The sequence below is a fragment of the Nansenia antarctica genome (assembly GCF_963989245.1).
Source record: "Nansenia antarctica genome assembly, chromosome: 5".
NCBI lineage: Eukaryota > Metazoa > Chordata > Actinopteri > Argentiniformes > Microstomatidae > Nansenia > Nansenia antarctica.
In genome coordinates, this window is record NC_137690.1 from 72,773,892 (window position 1) to 72,793,570 (window position 19,679).

General features: G+C 47.9%; 1 protein-coding gene across 1 annotated transcript; it reads right to left on the reverse strand.

Annotated features, from left to right (window-relative positions):
• Nucleotides 1-475: 475 nt before the first annotated feature.
• On the reverse strand, nucleotides 476-10,904 carry slc2a3a (solute carrier family 2 member 3a; the record flags this gene model as incomplete). The annotated part of the gene is made up of 10 exons (XM_080531945.1): nucleotides 476-775; nucleotides 1,151-1,354; nucleotides 1,953-2,051; nucleotides 2,162-2,266; nucleotides 2,748-2,935; nucleotides 5,664-5,826; nucleotides 6,822-7,062; nucleotides 7,783-7,943; nucleotides 8,926-9,027; nucleotides 10,887-10,904. 10 exons carry the CDS (start codon nucleotides 10,902-10,904, stop codon nucleotides 476-478), a joined length of 1,581 nt encoding a protein of 526 aa, XP_080388071.1.
• Between the last annotated feature and the right edge of the window lie 8,775 nt (nucleotides 10,905-19,679).

The following is a 19,679-nucleotide window of genomic DNA, read 5'->3' on the forward strand; positions in this document are numbered from 1 at the left end:
CAACACTTATCCTACTTGATTATGTAACTGTCATTATCCAGTATTTCATCCTGGGCTTCTAGTTAGCTAGCAGTGTGTGGTAGTTAGCTAGCTAGCAGTGTGGTGGTAGGCATTTGGCAATTTGAGGTTATGTGTTTTGACGCGTTTTTTGGAGCACTTTGGTTTTTTGCTAAAAGCAAATTGTTGATACAGTACACCGTTCCCTTCTGACCCTATATATACACACACTGAGAACAACAGCAAAGATGTTACAAATTAAATAAAACACATAAAAAAAACAAAAAAAACAACTGTTAATTAAAATGTTGCTACCGTATTGCAACGAAACATCTACCTCACACCTCGACCTCTTCTCAAAAAACGCCCAAAGAATGAAGCTTTTAACCTGCTGCTATTGTACCCACGCTGACCCCCACTGACCCCTGCCCTTTGACCCCTGCCCTTTGACCTCTCCCCCTCCACAAGGTCTTACATCTCACAGGCTCTCCTGTACGGTGGAGTTGGACTTGTCCTCCGAAGCCGCCGATTGCAACGGGACCTTCTCCTGGATCGGCGAGGCGGCAGGGGGTGTGCCCCCGCCCCCCGCCGTGAGGGGCGTTTCCACGGTTATGGACGGGGGCGGGGCCGAAGACGACGCGCCGCCGCCGCCGCCGAAGCTCTGCGCTATCTCGTCGAATGTCTTCCCCTTGGTCTCTGGGACCTTGAAGTAGGTGAAGATGAAGAAGAGGATGAGGAACACCATGAAGATGATGAAGACGTAGGGCCCGCACAGCTCCTGCAGGAGGGAGGAGAGGAGGAGAGGAAAGGAGGAGGAGAGGAGGAGAGGAGGAGAGGAGAGGAGGGGGAGAGGAGGAGGAGAGGAAGGGAGGAGGAGGAGGGAGGAGAGGAGGAGGAGGGGGAGAGGAGGAGAGGAGAAGAGGAGAGAAGAGTTTCAGTCTTCAGTGTGAAATGTAGGTCTCAACACAACCCATTTGTAGGCACAGCCCCCCTCATAGTTCTAAAACTATGATCTATTAGAATCTTTACTGAAGGAGAATCGAAAGAGAGAGAGAGAGGGAGAGAGAGTGAGAGAGTAAAGAGGAGGAGACACCGACAAGTGAGTCCCGATCGTCAAACGTTAACGGGTCCGATCGATCGCCTCCACCCTCACCTCCAGTTTGGGGAAGCTGATCCCGACGATGAAGTTGGCGGTCCAGTTGGTGCAGCCGGCCACGGCCATGGCGGAGGGCCTCGGGCCCTGGGAGAACAGCTCGGCCACGATGAACCAGGGGATGGGACCCGGACCCATCTCAAACATGGCCACGAACGCACACACCGCCACGATGCTCAGAACACTCAGGGACGGGACGTCCTTCTGCTCAGAGGGAGGAGGGAGGGAGGGAGGGGGAGGGAGGGGAGGGAGGGGGAGGGAGGGGAGAGGGTGGGGAGGGGGGGAGGGAGAGATGGAGAGGTAGAGATGGAGGGGTGGAGAGATGGAGAGATGGAGAGAGAGAGAGATGGAGAGATAGATAGATTGAGAGATGGAGGGATGGAGAGATGGCGATAGAGAGGTGGAGAGGTGGGGATAGAGAGATGGAGATAGAGAGGTGGAGAGATAGAGATAGAGAAGGAGAGATGGAGAGATAAAGAGATAGAGAGATGCAGAGATAGTGGTAGAGAGATGAAGAGATAGAGAGATGAGAGATGGACAGACAAAGAGGAGAGATACAGAGATGGAGAGAGAGAGATAAAGATATATAAAGAGAGAGAGCGATAGAGAGATGGAATGATAGTGATAGAAAGAAAGAGAGAAAGAGAGACGGAGAGATAGAGAAATAGAGAGAAAGACAGATAGAGAGACAGAGAGATAGAGAGGAGATGCTTATCATAGATAACGTAAATGACACTAAATCAAGTAAACGTGTGTGAGTGATAATTCTGTAGAGTGACAGCCAGTGAAGGGGTGTACCCACCAATAGGAGGGCTATAGTCATGAGCAGAGCGCTGACGGCCATCCCGCCCAGTCCAATGAGATGCAGCGTCCTTCGCCCCGCCCTCTCAACCAGGAAGAGCTTAATGAAGGGAAAGAGAATGTTACTGCACGTCAGGAAAACCTGTACAAGTAGTGTGTAGCATGTAGCATGTAGTGTGTAACATGTAGCATGTAGCGTGTAATACGTACAGACACCACAGTGAAGACGGTGTTGACCACGCCCGCTCCGATGGTGGCGTAGATGGGTTTGGTCACACCCGCCGACTCAAAGATACCTGTCGAGTAGTAGAACACCTGGGGAGGGTGGAAGGGAGGGGGATATGAGGAGTGGGGAAATGTCAAAATACTGCTATTTGTAAATAATTCTTATTCTTAATAAGTCTTATTTGTCCCTTATGTCCTGTACTATTGTCACTTTTTACACTCTGTGTAATGTGACGTAACAATAAAACTTGAAACTTGTTGTTGCTGTTGATTGATGTTGTCGAGCTGCTCTACCTCAGATATTTCCTTATAGTGTGTATACTTGTCTTCAATGTAATGACAAATAAACCAGACTTTGACATGATTGACATGACTCTGTCATCGTTGTGTACTACTGTTGCACCCTGGGAGTTGTAGTTCACTCACAGCGTTGATGTTGATTGATGTTGTCGAGCTGCTCTACCTCACACATTTCCTTATAGTGTGTATACTTGTCTTCAATGTAACGACAAATAAACCAGACTTTAACTTGTGTACTACTGTTGCACCCTGGGAGTTGTAGTTCACTCACGGCGTTGATGCCAGAGAGCTGCTGGGAGAGCTGCAGCATGAGGGCGATGAGGAGCGGCTGGCGGTAGGCGGGCGTGCGGAAAAGCTCTGGGATGGTCACGGCCTTCTCCATCGCCATCTTAGCGCTCTCCTCCTTCATCTCCTGCATGTCCGTACTCACATCCTCACTGCCTCGCAGACGCACCAGGGCTGGGGGGGGGGGGGGGGGGAGGAGGAGGAGGGGGGGGAGAGGGGGAGGGGGAGGAGGAGGAGGAGGAGGGGGGGGAGAGGAGGAGGAGGAGGAGGAGGTGGAAGAGGAGGAGGAGGAGAAGGAGGAGGAGAAGGGGGGGGGAGAGGAGGAGGAGGAGGAGGGGGGGGAGAGGAGGAGGAGGAGGAGGAGGAGGGGGGGGAGAGGAGGAGGAGGAGGTGGAGGAGGAGGAGGAGGAGAAGGAGGAGGAGAAGGGGGAGGAGGAGAAGAAGGAGAAGGAGGAGGAGGAGGAGGAGGAGGAGAGAAGCAGATTAGATACACAGAGATGGAGAGACGAGATGAGTCATCCAATTAAGTGAGAACTGGATTAGTCGAATTAGTCCTTAATTTCCCCTCAGGGGATCAATAAAGCCTGCCTGCCTGTCTGCCTGCCTGCCTGCCTGCCTGCCTGCCTGTCTGTCTGCCTGTCTGCCTGCCTGCCTGCCTGTCTGCCTGCCTGTCTGTCTGCCTGTCTGTCTACTACCTATCTAAATCATTAACATTAATCATTAACCCAAATGGGAACAACAGGTTGTTAAAACAGATTAATACACTGAGGCGCACGACAGGACAGTGGTCATAAAAACAGTCACTGCATGAAATGTAACTATTACATTATATAACTATAGAAATGTAGGGCAGATCATTCACGAATGGCCAGACCCTCCACTGTCAGAGGGAACACAGCCTTCCCTCCATGTCTTGTACGTGTAGAAAAAAGAAGAGAAAAAAGGAAAAAGGGTGTAGCCTATATATATTATACAGCAGCATCACTAAACCACAGCACGAACTGCATGTGACATGCATGCCTGCTGCATTCTAATTCTGCTGTTAGCCTCTGCTGTTAGCCTCTGCTGTTAGCCTCTACTGTTAGCCTCTGCTGTTAGCCTCTGTGGCTCAAGGACTCTTCTGTGAGCTCAACAAGCTCCCTTGACACCTGGCCCGTCACACAGCACCCTCAATACAACCTCAGGAAGGGCAGCCGTGCCTGAGGCCTATATTTGGCTCAGGGGGGGAGGCTGGTGGAGGTGGGAATCGGAGGACATCGGAGGACTCGTTGTATACCGTTCCTCGTCTCCCGTTCCATGTGTTTACAATGAGGAATGATACCATTCGTTATTCTGTTCCATGTATTACAAAGCGCCCGTCCTCCGATTTCTACCTCCACCAGCCTCCCCTGGAGCTGAAGTCACCATTCAAGGTCAAGAAAGGTCCAATGTGGACTCGACTTACGTGTATATATTTGCATAATTATTAGCCTAGTAATGATATAGTATAGTCATACTAACCATAATCACACCTAATTATTAATTATATTTGTGATGTTTTATTTGTGATTCATTTTTAACAAACCATTACATTTCAAGATCCTTCTGCTTGTTTATTAAGCTCTCACTGGCACAGCACCAGAATATCTGAAAGACCTTTTTGGGCATATCAGCCCAATAGAGCTCTTTCTCTGTGTACCATGTGTACAAAAGAAGAGATTTGGTGAGGCTACTTTTATGCACCCAGATTGTGGAATGCAGCCAGTTTACATTAGGGCTGCAACCTCAGCAGATATGTTCAAGTCAAGACTAAAAACCCATCTTTTTAATATTGCCTTTAAATTACAAAATAATGACATTATGATTATATAATGATTAAAGCACTTTGAGCTGCAACGTTTGCAGGAAAAGTGCTATACAAATAAAAGTTATTAATCACAGGTTACCACAGTGTTGCTTGCTGCATAACACCACAGTAAAACAGCAGGTAAGTATATTGTAAAGCAGGATTGTCAGATGACGTGCTTGGGGGCTGATGAATGAGAGTGAAGGGAGAGAGTTAGCATGGAGCATCAGTCATGTCCGGCTCAGTGACAGGTTAGAGACGGGAGCATCCACAACAGATTTATTACCCTTAACAACGTCTGGAGAAGACGTGAAGCTCAGTCTACGTCCCCCGCTGACAGCTGAGATGGCATAGTTTGTTTTGAACTCACTCAGCGTCGAGGGTGAACAAAGTCGCCCAAATTGTCGGCGTCCTCGAGTGCCACGGGTGGCTTTGTTCACCGCAAATGAATCAATTGGTGTGGCTTCATTTTGTAGCCAATCAGAGTGTTGTTGCTAGGTAAACACTACATGTTGCTAGGTAAACACTACATAGAACACTTGGCACTCGAAGCGGTGAGTGTTTTTTCCGGAACCGTTTGGCAGTTGGTGGGTGCTGCTCGCATCTGCTTTCAACGTCCGCTAGTCAAAGTGAGAGTGGTTACTCTGATTGACTGTCTTGTTATATTATTCATTGTTTTACGCTCACAGGCAAAGTGCAGTTAAGAGGTTAACAAGACAACCTGATCATTTGAAACCCCCCTAACAACATCCGGAAACATCACTAGAGGCCACCACTGCAAAAAGTAAACCTAAGTAAGATGAAATATCTTAAATCAAGGCAATATATAACAGTTTTTTGTCTGACTGCAATACTTTTAAGATATCTTTTACTTGTTTTAAAAAAAACTTTTTTTTTATCCCCCTCTTTTCTTTTCTTTTCTTGTTTTTGAGAGCAGACTTTCTGCAGTGTAGTGACAGGAAACGGCAGTGTGCAGACAGGAAACACCAGGGGAGACAGGAAGTATCTACCAGTGGAGACAGGAAACGGCAGTGGGGAGACAGGAAACGGCAGTGAAAGACAGGAAGTGCGGCCTACCTTTGCGGGCCTCCTCCTCCTTGTTCTGGTTGATGAGGAGGAAGCGGGGGCTCTCGGGGCAGAAGGGCAGCAGGATACACTGCACCACCGCCGGGATCACCGTCAGAGCCAGGAGGAGCGGCCACAGCTTGTCTGAGCCCAGGAGACCCTCCAGACCAAAGATCTGCACACAGAGAGACAGGGTCAACCATAGAGACGGACAGTTTCTGCACCAGAGAGAGAGAGAGACAGAGAGAGAGAGACAGAGAGAGAGAGAGAGACAGAGAGACAGACAGACAGACAGACAGACAGACAGATAGATAGATACTATATTGATCCCTGAGGGGAGGCAGAACAGATCTCCTAGAGTACTCCTTAGTGATTACCCTCATTCTCTGAGAGAAACCTCTTAAACTTAATGCCTTATTTGACAAATTTCCACCTAAAAACCAGATCCAAATTATAAACAACTTCTAACATTAGAAACATGATGATGCAAAAGCAAGACGCCTTTTGCTAGGTAACACCTTGAAGTTTTGTGTGGATACGCTCAGATCATAGTTCAGAATAACATGCTACACATGACATGGAGATAAAGTCAACAATAATCAAAATAACAATCAAATTAAAGCAGAATTTGGGCCCAACTTTGTGCAGGTCTTACCATCTTAAGAGGTTAACCTTGCCCTGTGGTGTTAATGGGTGTCTGAGAGAGACAGAACAATAGTTCAGGACACCTATAAAACAAGGCGATGATCAAACCCAGCATTGTGATTGGCTGAGAGGAGTTCAAAGCCGTGATTTAATGACGATGAGGTCATAGTTAGATCACGGTATGATATCCCTACGCCAGTAGATTTATTTAGCAGGTTGGTTCCCTTGACAACGTCTTTTTGGGGACTATATTTCTCAGCTCAGGGTTAAAAAATAAAAAATAAAAAAAGAATTACGTTGTATTTATATATCTAACAGAGTGAATGAACAGAAAGGGAGGGATATCACTGATGGAACGACGAACAGAAGATAAAGATCTCGTCATATCAACAGACAGATCAAAGCTGTGAGCAAAGATACGTAAGAAATCATCAGGGAAAACAAAATGGCTACCGCCTCGGCTGGGGACCGACCGAAACGATCTAAAATGGCCGCCACCGCCACTGCGGCCGTTGTTCAACTGACCTGCGCAATCAGGATGCCCAGCACCACCCCCAGCTGGTGCAAAGTGCCGAAGGCGCCCCGCAGGTGGGTGGGCGACACCTCGCCGACGTACATGGGCGTGAGGCCGGTGAAGAGGCCGCAGAACAGGCCGATGACCAGGCGCCCCGCGATCACCATCTCGTAGGAGGAGCAGAGGGTGGAGAAGCCCATCAGCAGACCCCCGATCACAGCCAGGACGTTCACCAGGAACATGGAGCCACGTCTGGGGTGGGCGGGGGAGAGGGAGAGAGGGAGGGGGAGGGAGGGAGGGGTTAGGTTGATGAATGGGTGTGAGGGGGGGGAGGGAGAGAGGGAGTGGGGGGGTTAGGTTTTAAAGCCCGCCCTTCCAATTTCTACCTCCGCCAGCCACCACTGGTCAAGACACTTATTATTATTATTTTTTTCAGATTTTATCCCTTTTTCACCCAATTTGGTATCCAATTGAACCCAACCTAGCATCCAGTTATCCCCTGCCTATTGCGTAGGATCCGCCGCACGACCCCGTGGCCGGCAGCCCCAGAGGAGATCGCCAGGCAGACTAGCTGACTGGCTCCTCGAGCCCAGCACCGTTATTCCGGCACCCCGGGGGCGCTGTTGCGCGACGGATCCTTGTCCGGAAATAGTCCTATACCGCCCTCTGGAGCGGCCGCTCAATATGCCGCTCCCTGTGTGCCTCGGCCATATCCGGATCTGGCGAGACCGGGATTCGATCCCAGTCCCCGGTAGGCAGCTTGCACTAGTGGCTAGTGCTTAGACCGCTACGCCACCGCGGGGCACGGTTTAGACACTTTTAATCCAAAGTGATTTACGAATTTACGAATTACAGGGACATTCCCCCTGGAGTAACTGAGGGTTAAGTGTCTTACTCAAGGATATACTAGTGGTGGTGTAGTTTCAGGTGGGATTTGAACTCACAACCTTCCCGATCACCAGTCCAACGTACCTGCCAAACCTGTTGGAGATCACGCCCACACTGAAGGACCCCACCATGCCGCCCACACTAAAGATGGCCACCGACAAGCTCCAGACCGTGGTGATCACGGCCGGGGGGATGGGCTTGCCGTACCGCTCCATCCACGTAGCATTGAAGAAGGACCGCAGTTTCTGGAGGGGGAGGGGGGGGGAGAGAAAGAGGGGGGGGGGAGAGGGAGGGAGGGAGAGAGAGGGGGGGGGAGAGGGGGGGGGGTGGGGAGAGAGGGAGAGGGAGAGAGAGACAGAGAGAGGGAGAGAGAGAGATAGAGAGGGAGAGGGAGAGGGAGAGAGACAGAGATAGAGAGGGAGAGGGAGAGAGACAGAGAGAGAGAGAGAGAGACAGAGAGAGAGAGAAAGAGGGAGAAGGAGAGGGAGAGAGAGATAGAGAGGGAGAGAGACAGAGAGAGAGAGACAGAGAGAGAGAGAGAAAGAGAGAGAAGGAGAGGGAGAGAGAGAGACAGAGAGAGAGAGGGAGAGAGACAGAGAGAGAGAGAGGGAGAGAGACAGAGAGAGAGAGAGACAGAGAGAGAGAGAGAAAGAGAGAGAAGGAGAGGGAGAGAGAGAGAGACAGAGAGAGACATACAAAATCAATTTCTGCAGACTGTTCTATTTACCAGTATCCAGTTACAGTAATAATATATCCAAATCTAATGCATAATGGAAAGTGACTGGTTAAGTAAGTAATTAGTAATTAACCTTCCAAGGAAATGCTTATCACACACACACACACACACACACCCACCAACACACCCACACACACACACACACACACACACAGACACGCGCACACACACACAGACACAGACACACACACACACACACACACACACACACACAGACACGCGCACACACAGACACACACACACACACACACACACACACACAGACACAGACACACACACACACACACACACACACACAGACACGCGCACACACAGACACACACACACACACACACACACACACACACACGCACACACAGACACACACACACACACACACACACACACACACAGACACGCGCACACACAGACACACACACACACACACACACACACACACGCACACACACACACACACACACACGCACACACACACACACACACACACACACCTGCTCTGGAGCATTGATGACCCCGGTGTTGTAGCCAAACTGCAGTGAGCCAATCACAGCAGTGCACACGGAGAACAGAAGATAACATGTGACCTTCTTCTTCTGAGAGAGAGAGAGAGAGAGGGGGGGGGGAGGGATTGAGAGGGGGAGAGAGAGAGAGAGGGGGAGGGAGAGAGAGAGGGGGGGAGGGAGGGATTGAGGGGGGGAGAGAGCGAGAGAGGGGGAGGGAGAGAGAGGGGGGAGGAGGGGGGGAGGGAGAGAGAGAGTGGGAGGGGGGAGAGAGAGAGAGAAAGGTAGAGAGAGAGAGAGATGGGGAAAGAGTGAGAAAGAGAGAGAGAGAGAGAAAGGGGGGGGAAGAGGGAGGGGGGAGAGGGAGAGAGAGAGGGGGGGAAGAGAGAGAGAGAGAGAGAGAGAGAGAGAGAGAGGGGGGGGGGGAGGGAGGGGAGAGAGGGAGAGAGAGAGACAGAGAGTGTGGGGGGGGAGGGAGAGAGAGACAGAGAGGGTGGAAGAGAGAGAGAGAGAGAGAGAGACAGAGAGAGAGATGGAGAGAGAGAGTGGGAGGGGGGAGAGAGAGAGAGAAAGAGAGAGAGAGGAGAGACTGTTATTACAGCATATACATGCACATTTCAACACATCAGGCTTACAATGTGTATCAGGAGAGGCTGGTGGAGGTAGAAATCGGAGGATGGGCTTCTGGTTTCCTGTTGTGTACTTCCTATATATATATATATATACACATCAGTGAGGGTTTGTTGAACTATGTACGGTACAAGGGAGGCTGGCGGAGGTAGAAATCGGAGGACGGGCTGAATCATCTATCCATCTATCCGTCTAGTGGATGGCTGTGTCTCAGGAGGTAGAGCCGCCATCTAATAATCGCAAGGTCGGCAGTTCGGCGACTCGATCCCGGCTGGCCACGTGTCGAGGTGTCCTTGGGGCAAGACACCGAACCCCAAACTGCTCCCCAAAATGAGCGGGGCCGGTGCCTTGCATTGGTAGCTTGCTGCCATCGGTGTGTGAATGAGAGGCTTTGGAATAAGGCGCTATATATATAAGTGCAGCCCATTTAAACCATCAGTCATCATAAGGAAAACAAATCTATGCTAGGAGGACCAAGGGGCCACTTTGTCCCAGAACACCCCAAATGGACCCGCCCTGCCAGGCTTCACGCGCCCACAGTCATGGTGGTGATTTCTGCTGAGGCCTGTGGAGTGTCACTTCACATTCACTTCACTTCTGTGACTCTGAAGTCACAAAAGTCACTGAGTCAGACTGTCTGGGCAGAATTAACATACTTAATTGACGACCTCAACCTCTTCTAGAATGAAAAACAGTTCCTCTACTTGAAACTTGACATTGGCTAGACAAAAGACACATCGATCACAAAGACCTAATAGACCTATTGCTAAGCCACGCCCCAAAATAGAAATTGTCCAATCATATCACAGCAAAAGTCACTACAGGCAGCAAACTCGGACAAACAACTCGCTAATATCTGATGGTGAAAAGCTTCTAGACTAAATATTCTTGTCATCTTTAAAAAACATGTCTATTACTTACTTGTAAATCAGAAATTTGAACTCCGCCATTGTAAGTCATTGAATGTCATTCAGTCACGGTCGGTCAGTCAGTCACTGTCAGTGAAGAATTTGAGCGAGCGTTGTTTGTTTGTCCGAGTTTTCAAAGGGGGCGTGGCTTAGCGATAGGTCTATTGCTCTCTTTTCTCTTAACCTGCACCTAAAGAGACTGAGAAATCTAGAGCAGTTCTGGTCCTTTGTGTTTCCCCAGTACTCTAAAACCAGACCAGACCCTAACCTCTTCCACTTTTGTGTCTCTAAGAGAAAGTGGGGGTCAATCGCCCATAACCTCTTCATAAACAGCTAGACCCCCTCCTCCTCACAGATGCGGACAGGAAATGCCTGTGATTGACTTGAACCTTACCTGAGGGCGGGACAGGTCACCTGTGTATAAAAATCCATGTTTCTTCTCTGTCTGCACTTTTCTGAGAACGGTTTGACTGACAGACTCTGTCTGTCGTGCTTGTAAACTATTCTCCTTTTGCAAAATACTTATTAAATACATTTTCTATACATATCTGAAGAAACCAGGCTACCTTTTTCTATTTTCTATTTAGATACTTATATTCTAAATGTTTCCCTAACGACGCCCACAGTCATGGTGGTGATTTCTGCTGAGGCCTGCAGAGATCAGTCACCTGATCCAGAGGCGGTGGTGCTGAGGAGGCAGGCTGCTGCTGGAGGGAAGGTGACCGTGGGGGCGGACCGCCTCACTCCTGGGCCCGGACGCCCTCTGACGCACCTCTACCTCTGGGGCTGAGGCGCTGAGACCAGGGGAGGCTGGGGGAGGTAGAAATCGGAGGCTCGGACGGATGGGGGCTCATTGTAATGCGCAGGAATGGAACGAGGAAGGGTATCAAAACACGTGTGTGTTTGATATCCCCGATCGTTTTGCGTGTTCGATTCCGCATTCGTCATTTCCGTCCCGTGCTTTACAATGAGCCTGTCCGTCCTCCGATTTCTACCTCCGCCAGCCTCCCCTAATTGAGACAGAATGAGGGCCAGTAGTAGATCGGTGCACTGAAGAGTTGGGGCCATTTAAGAGAGGAACTGTTTTCACAAATCAATTGGAGGTAAATTCTCCACATCACAATACTTCCTCCTCTAAGCAGAACCGTCGGTGCAATGCCAGAGCAATACGCTCTTCACAACCCCCCCGCCCCCCTCTGTCCTGGAGTTCACCTTCCTCCCCCCTCCCTCCCCCTCTCTTCCTCCCCCCTGCTCTCTCTTCCTCCCCCTCTTCCTCTCAAGTCACAATGACTCAGTAGAAATGATAGACAGTCACGAGACGCGAGGTTCAAACCACAACCGGCGTCTGTCGTCCAAAAAGTGAATGTTTACATCCTGCAGATTGTGACGTTCAGACTTTCAGAACATATTCAGCGGGTCATCATTCATACAACACAGGAAATAGAGGAGGAGTTTTAAAATCAGAGCTGGGTAATGCTGAAGTTATTCCTTTAAGCGATGTACAGTAGTAACACTGTTATTACCATTAATAAAGCTGTTATTACCCTAGTGCATTGCAGTAACCGGTCCATATATACGTAGAGCAGAAAGTAAGCCAGCGACAGTAGTAGAAATCCTGGACAACCCCCCCATGGGGGAGATGACAGCCTCCATGTGGCCTCCCCCGCAAGTAGCTAAAGAGCAGTTGCAAGGTGACATGCCCTTTAAGCGAAACAAAAGTCCTCACAACGTCCCCGCGCCACAGAAGAGACAAGCCCTCCCATCCCTACATGACACTGTGGCAGAGCAGAGAAGCTCCTTTAGCAAGAGACTACTACAACCAGGCTAAACTAAGGAGCTCTGTAGGAGATCTTTACAACCACTAAGGAGCGCTATAGGAGATCTTTACAACCACGCTGCACTAAGGAGTGCTATGGGAGATCTTTACAACCACTAAGGAGCGCTATGGGAGATCTTTACAACCACGCTGCACTAAGGAGCTCTATAGAAGATCTTTACAACCACTAAGGAGCGCTATAGGAGATCTTTACAACCACTAAGGAGCTCTATAGGAGATCTTTACAACCACTAAGGAGCTCTATAGGAGATCTTTACAACCACGCTGCACTAAGGAGCGCTAAAGGAGATCTTTACAACCACATTGCACTAAGGAGCTCTATAGGAGATCTTTATAACCACTAAGGAGCACTATAGGAGATCTTTACAACCACTAAGGAGCTCTATAGGAGATCTTTACAACCACTAAGGAGCTCTATAGGAGATCTTTACAACCACTAAGGAGCGCTATAGGAGATCTTTACAACCACTAAGGAGCGCTATAGGAGATCTTTACAACCACACTGCACTAAGGAGCTCTATAGGACATCTTTACAACCACGCTGCATTAAGGAGCACTATAGGAGATCTTTATAACCAGGCTACTCTAAGGAGCTCTAAAAGCTGTAGGTTATCACAGAGAAAGACCCTTTATCGTAGTGAGTACAACGCAGAGCCGACGTCAGTTCATGAAGAGAGGGTCCTGAGCACTTCTCAGAGTGCTCCTCACATTTATACAGGTGGTTTGTCCCTCCTCGGACCACTGTCTGTAGGTACTCACCACTGCTGACCAGGAGCACCCCACACCTAACCCTGACCCTGACCCTAACTCTGACCCTGACCCTGACCCTAACTCTGACCCTAGCCCTGACCCTAACCCTGACCCTGACCCCACAAGCCTGCTGTTTCAGAGATGCTCTGACCCAGTCGTCTGGCCAGAACCATATGTTCCTGGTCAAAGTCTCTCAGGTGTCTCTCTCACTCCTTGCCCATGTCTCCTGCATCCAACACATCGACTTCAACAACTCGAGAGCTTAGAATGATAAGGTTCTATCTCTGTTTAGAATGATAAGGTTCTATCTCCGTTTAAGGCAGTTCAGAGATATTGTGCGTCAAAGTTTTTACATTCCATTATGTTTTGTGAGATGGAACCTTTGTATTTTATGAATTACTAACTCAAAAATGTCAACATTTAAAAAATAACACCACAGGCATTTATAAACACACAGATTATGTAAAAAAAAACTATTTTGACCAAAAATGGAGATAGAACCTTATCAATTTAACGTCACGAACTGACTGTTCACCTGCTGCCTTGACAGGTGCCATGGTAACTAGATAATCAATGTCATTCACATCACCTGTCAGTGGTCATGATGTTTTGGCTCACCTGCGTATTGTCCTACACAGCCAAGTGTTTGACCTGCCGCTCCCCCTCAACTGTATATGTCAGCAAACATTAGATTAGATTAGATTCAACCTTTTTTTTGGGTCATTGAGTACAAAAAAAAAAAAAAAAATCCTCGAGGCACACAGGGTCAGCCATAGTCAGCGTGTTTGGGGTTAAGTGCCCAGGTGCTCAAGGGCACAACGGCAGTGCTAGGCACCTTAGATATGATGCCAGCCCAACCCTCCATCACATGCAGCTCCCTCCTGAGGCGGGGATTGAACCAGCAACCTTCCGATTGCTAGCCGATTGCTAGCCGACCCATCTCTTCAGGTTACACCTTAACTGCTCCTCCTGAGACATCTACTACCCCCCAGCACTGCGTCTCCTGAGACACCCGCTTTCCCCCTATACTGTGCCTCCTAAGACTTCTACTGCCCCCCTTGTACTGTTTCTCCAGTGTCTATAAAAAAAGAATTTAAAATAACCTTTTTTTCCCCTTCTATCGACGATTGCCAGATTGCCAGTGGCCCCTGGCCTGAGCTAGATTACTCTTCCTGCTGCAACTGGTGAACTGATGTTTCACTTGCTTAGTCAAATGTATTGATTGTGTAAGTCGCTTTGGAATAAGGCATCTGCTAAATGCCAAAAATGTAAATGTCTAACCTCTAGATAGATGTCCACCGTTATGACAGACACAACATTGTTTGCGTTGCTGAATTTAATTATCGGAAATTGTATTTGTTTGGTTTTGTGACTGCAGTTAGTTCCATTTACTACTGGAACTGTTTTCCCAAATGTCAGACAAATCAATTTGAGGTAAAATTAATAGAAATGGCCTTTAAGAAGCTGGGTCTGAGGCCTTTAAGAAGCTGGGTCTGAAGGACAGGAGGCAGACACCAGGACACACTCTGTGACATTAGAATTATAAGGTTCTATCTCCATATTTGTCAAAATTGTGTTTTCTACATAATCTGATCCATTAGGTGTTTATTAATGCCTGTGTGGTGTTATTTTTAAAATTTTGACATTTTTGAGTTAGTAATTCATAAAATACAAAGGTTCCATCTCACAAAACATAATGGAATGTAAAAACTTTGACGCTCAATATCTCTGAACTACCCTAAACGGAGATAGAACCTTATAATTCTAAACTCACGTGATGTCATAATACCGTATCATTCTAAGCTCACGACTCCTCTCAGAGGAACCGTCAGTATGTTATTATATTTCATATACAGTATATATGTAAACACACCAGAGCAATACTCCCCTCACCCTGCCCCTCTGTTCACCCCCCTCCCCCCCCCCCCCCGTCCTCCCCCCCCTACACCCCTCACCCGGCCCCTCTGTCCTGGATTTCACCTTCCTCCCTCCCCCCTCTCCTCCTACACTCTTCACCCTGCCCCTCTGTCCTGGAGTTCACCTTCCTCCCCACCCCCCCCCTCCTCCCACCCTCTCCCTCTCTGCCTCTGCCTCTCCCCCTCTCTTCCTCTCCCTCTCCCCCTCTTCCTCTCCAGTCACAATGACTCAGTAGAAATTAGCAGCAGTCACCAGATGTATTCAAATGTGATTGTGACATCTGTGTCCAGAAATGAACACAGGAAATAGGGGAGGAGTTAATTCAGTTTCAAATCAGAACTGGGGAACTTAGCCCCCCTCCCCCCCACCCACGAGTCACAATGACTGTGTAGATTTTTGGGTTTCAAACATTAGTTCTGGTTTCAACAAGTCCTAGTCATATCAAGTCATAGAGCGCTCTGAAATCAGTTAGTGATTTAATGGTCAGTTAAAAGTCTTTACCAACTGACTGTAAACATGGCGGACACCAACGATAACATTACCATCATTTCGCCGGCCGGTTAACAATTTCGCAGCAGTTTGTTGAGAATATTATTGACAAGCGAAGATGACGGTGAAGATGTTGCCATTTTCATCTTTTAAAATTAATTCAAATGAACGTTAATTCATCCTTGTTCATTCAAACAACCCTGTAGCCAGCACAGAGGGACAGTGGTGGGCTGTTCACTTAACAAACAACTTTTATAGTAGGTTGTTAACAGGCACAGCTGTTCTAGTGTTCAGCCACAGTCAGAGCGTGAGCCAGCTGTAGTCCTGCTTCCCAGAGCCCTGGCCGTGGGACTAACAGTGCATACATGCCCTGTGAACCGTACAATGTATCTCTCTCTCTCTTTTTCTCCCACCACTTTTAATCATGTCTCTCTGTTCCTCCCTCCCTCCCTCCCCCCTCCCTCTGTGTGAGAGAATCTAAAGCCCCCTCCCCCCTGCCTCCCTCTCTATGCGACCAGCCATATCTCTCCCTCATTGTCATAACAACTGCATGGAGATGGCAGTTACATTGACGCTCGTTAAGTCAGACCACAGGGGGGGAGGGAGGGGAGGTAGGAGGAGTTGGAAGGGGGGGGGGGGACAATTCAATCTCAGGTTATAACATTAGCCAACTGAGATCCTGGTCCTGGTTCTTCCTGCTGAGCCAATCGGCTGGGATGCTCGATCTGATCTTTTCAAAGAGCCAATCAAATCCTTCCGTGCCTAATTCAGGAAGTGGTCAAACCGTTTATTGATCAGCTTTGACTGTTAACTCGATGATGCGCTCGACTACAACAAACACGCTAGGTAGGGCTACCCAGAAGGCCCCTGGGCTCTGTTGACATAGTCCATAGTCGAGAGGAAGAGTCACAAACGGCACGCTAAGTCACTGCACGCCAGGAGAGAGGCTGGCGGAGGTAGAAATCAGAGGACAGAGGACATTGTAGTGCATGGAACAGGATGGAGAACGGTATCAAGCACCCATAACCATTCCTCTTTCTATCCCACTGCATTACAACGAGCCCCGCCCCCCCCGCCCCCGTCCTCCGATTTCTACCTCCGCCAGCCTCTCCTCTCCCCCTGCGGCACGGTATAGCCCCTATAGTCACATGATGGTACCGCTGGATCGGTCGTCATGGTAACAGCGAGCGGCAGAACAGAACAGAGGTGATGACTCACACAGCTTCCACCGCCCACCACAGTCAGTGGTGTTTAGAGCTCTACGCCACGTGATGACGGAGTAGATGTAGATAAGCCTGGGGGAGGTAGAACACCAGGGGGAGGCTGGTGGAGGCTGGGGGAGGCTGGTGGAGGTAGAACACATGGGGAGGCTGGTGGAGGTAGATAAGGCAGGGGAGGCTGGTGGAGGCTGGGGGAGGTAGAACACCAGGGGGAGGCTGGTGGAGGTAGATAAGGCAGGGGAGGCTGGTGGAGGCTGGGGGAGGTAGAACACCAGGGGAGGCTGAGGGAGGCTGGGGGAGGTAGAACACCGGGGGAGGTAGAACACCAGGGGAGGCTGAGGGAGGCTGGGGGAGGTAGAACACCAGGGGAGGCTGGGGGAGGTAGAACACCAGGGGAGGCTGGGGGAGGTAGAACACCAGGGGAGGCTGGGGGAGGTAGAACACCAGGGGAGGCTGGTGGAGGTAGAACACCAGGGGAGGCTGGGGGAGGTAGAACACCAGGGGAGGCTGGGGGAGGTAGAACACCAGGGGAGGCTGGGGGAGGTAGAACACCAGGGGAGGCTGGGGGAGGTAGAACACCAGGGGAGGCTAAGGGAGTGAAAAATCTGAGGCAACGGCTCATTGCTATTTTTGAATACAACATAATTATTATTCTATTGCTCTGTTTGCCATTGTCTTTTTAGATTACTTTTGCTTCTATATTGTTTTGTTTACTGTTTTGTATGCACCAACCGCACCAAGTCAATTTCCTGTATGTGCAAATACACTTGGCAATAAAAATGTCTGATTTAACCTTTAACCTTTAATTACACGAGAGAAAAACACACTGAGACTGAGGCCTCTTTTGCAGTTGCGCCCTGCGAACAACAATATCTATACAAATTCAAAACAACACATCGAAAAATATGACACAGTTAAATACAGAAATCAATACGTCCTATAAAACCACAATAGATCAGGAGAAACAATCACATCCTTCACCAAAGACGTCCTCGGTCGATCAACACCTTAATGGAATTGAATTGAATATAACTTTATTGTCCACAAAGGTGGAAAATTGTCTCCGGCTCACCAAACAGAAAAATCTTACCCCCCCCCCCCAATCCAACCCTTAATACTGAGTGCCAAGCAGGGAGGCATCAGGTACCATGTTTATAGTCTTTGGTGGTACGACTCGGCCGGGGATCGAACTCACGACCTCCCGATCTCAGGGTTGGACACTCTAACCACAAGGCCTGACTGAAGTGGTAGACTCTGAGAACGAGCTAGGTCATTTATCTTCTTGAATTTCAACAAGGTTAGGTAGTCAAGACAAAAACAGCCGCCCAAAGTGCTTAACAGAAAACACTAGTAAAAGAGAAACAACAGATAAAAATACACTAAAAACCAGGTGCAATACAAAATACAAAGTGCAGAGATAAAAGTACAAAAAGTGCAGTGTCGGGAGGCAGGGTCACCTCAGGTCAAAGGCCAGGGAGAAAAGCAATTTTTTTAAAAGCCTTGACGTGGAGTCAGATTCCGCTGTTCCAGAGCCTAGGGGCTGCTTTAGAGAAGGCTCTATCCCCTCTCGAAGGGGAGTAAAGAAGAGAGCTACAGGTCCTTAACGAATGCCTCAGGGAGAGCTCTATAAATAATTCTGATCTGGGCAGTTTACAGCTGCTGAGGCTGTGCTAATGACCAGGTGTAGAGCCAGATTGGAGAACAGAACCACATTCAGAACAGAACGAGTAGATAAAGATGAAGGAGATAGCTGTAGGGGCTGTAATACTGTGGAAAAGCCAGATAGTAGCGTGGATGTGAGGCGTGGTTATCTAGGTCACAGAGGGGTCAGCAGCGTCGTGGAGAAGCAGCACGTAGGCAGCCTGCCAAGCCCGAGGCAGTGCGCCTGAGTTAACAGATTAAACATGTTAAACATGTGTCCATGACTCCACCACCAGGCCATCCACAACAGATTAGGATTTGAGATTTTGGGGGGATTTTCCCCCTAAATTTTAAGCAGGGCATCTAGTACTAGTCTATCACGTATTAGAAAATTGTTGAAATGAAAACAAACTTTGAAATGAAATCATAAGTAAGGACTGAATCAAACAGGTGTGATTTGTACCTCCACCGGCCTCTCCTGGTATAATAATAATAATCGTCATCATAACAACAACAACAACAACAACAACAACAATAATAATCATAATCATAATAACTTTTATTTGTATAGCACTTTTCCTGCAAACGTTGCAGCTCAAAGTGCTTCATAATAATAATAATAATAATAATAATACTATTACTACTACTACTAAATACTACTACTACTACTACTACTAATACTACTACTACTTATAATAATAATAATAATAATAATAATAATAATAATAATAATAATACTATTACTACTACTAATACTTCTACTACTACTACTACTAATAATAATAATAATAATAATAATAATATTACTAATACTACTACTACTAATAATAATAATAATAATAATAATAATAATAAGAATACTATTACTATACTACTACTACTACTAATAATAATAATACTAATATTATAAGGGCACATAACATCTGTGCATGGATCTGGATCAGAAGTAATTTGCTGTGGTACAATCATACAAAGGTTGACTGACCTTCTGAATATGGAAGCATATACCTGCCATAATGCCATCCTCAAATGAAAGTGGCAAATGGTTCATCAATATCATTATATACGATCAATATCATCATCGTTTGTAATTCTTAATTATTTCCCCCAAATGGGTACACTCTGTTTGGGTACACTCACACAACAAACATTTACATCCAAAACTCTGATTGAGTAACATGCATAATACCTGCCCCATCCACAAAGAAAAAACAACAAAGTCTGTTTTCTCAAATATTTCATTATGCATGGTATATGCTTCCAAGTGTGTAGTCACAACATGGGAGATGTTGGTCAAAGTATTCCAAGCATGATGTACATTTGAGGCCATTCTGTTGTAATGTGATCACATGC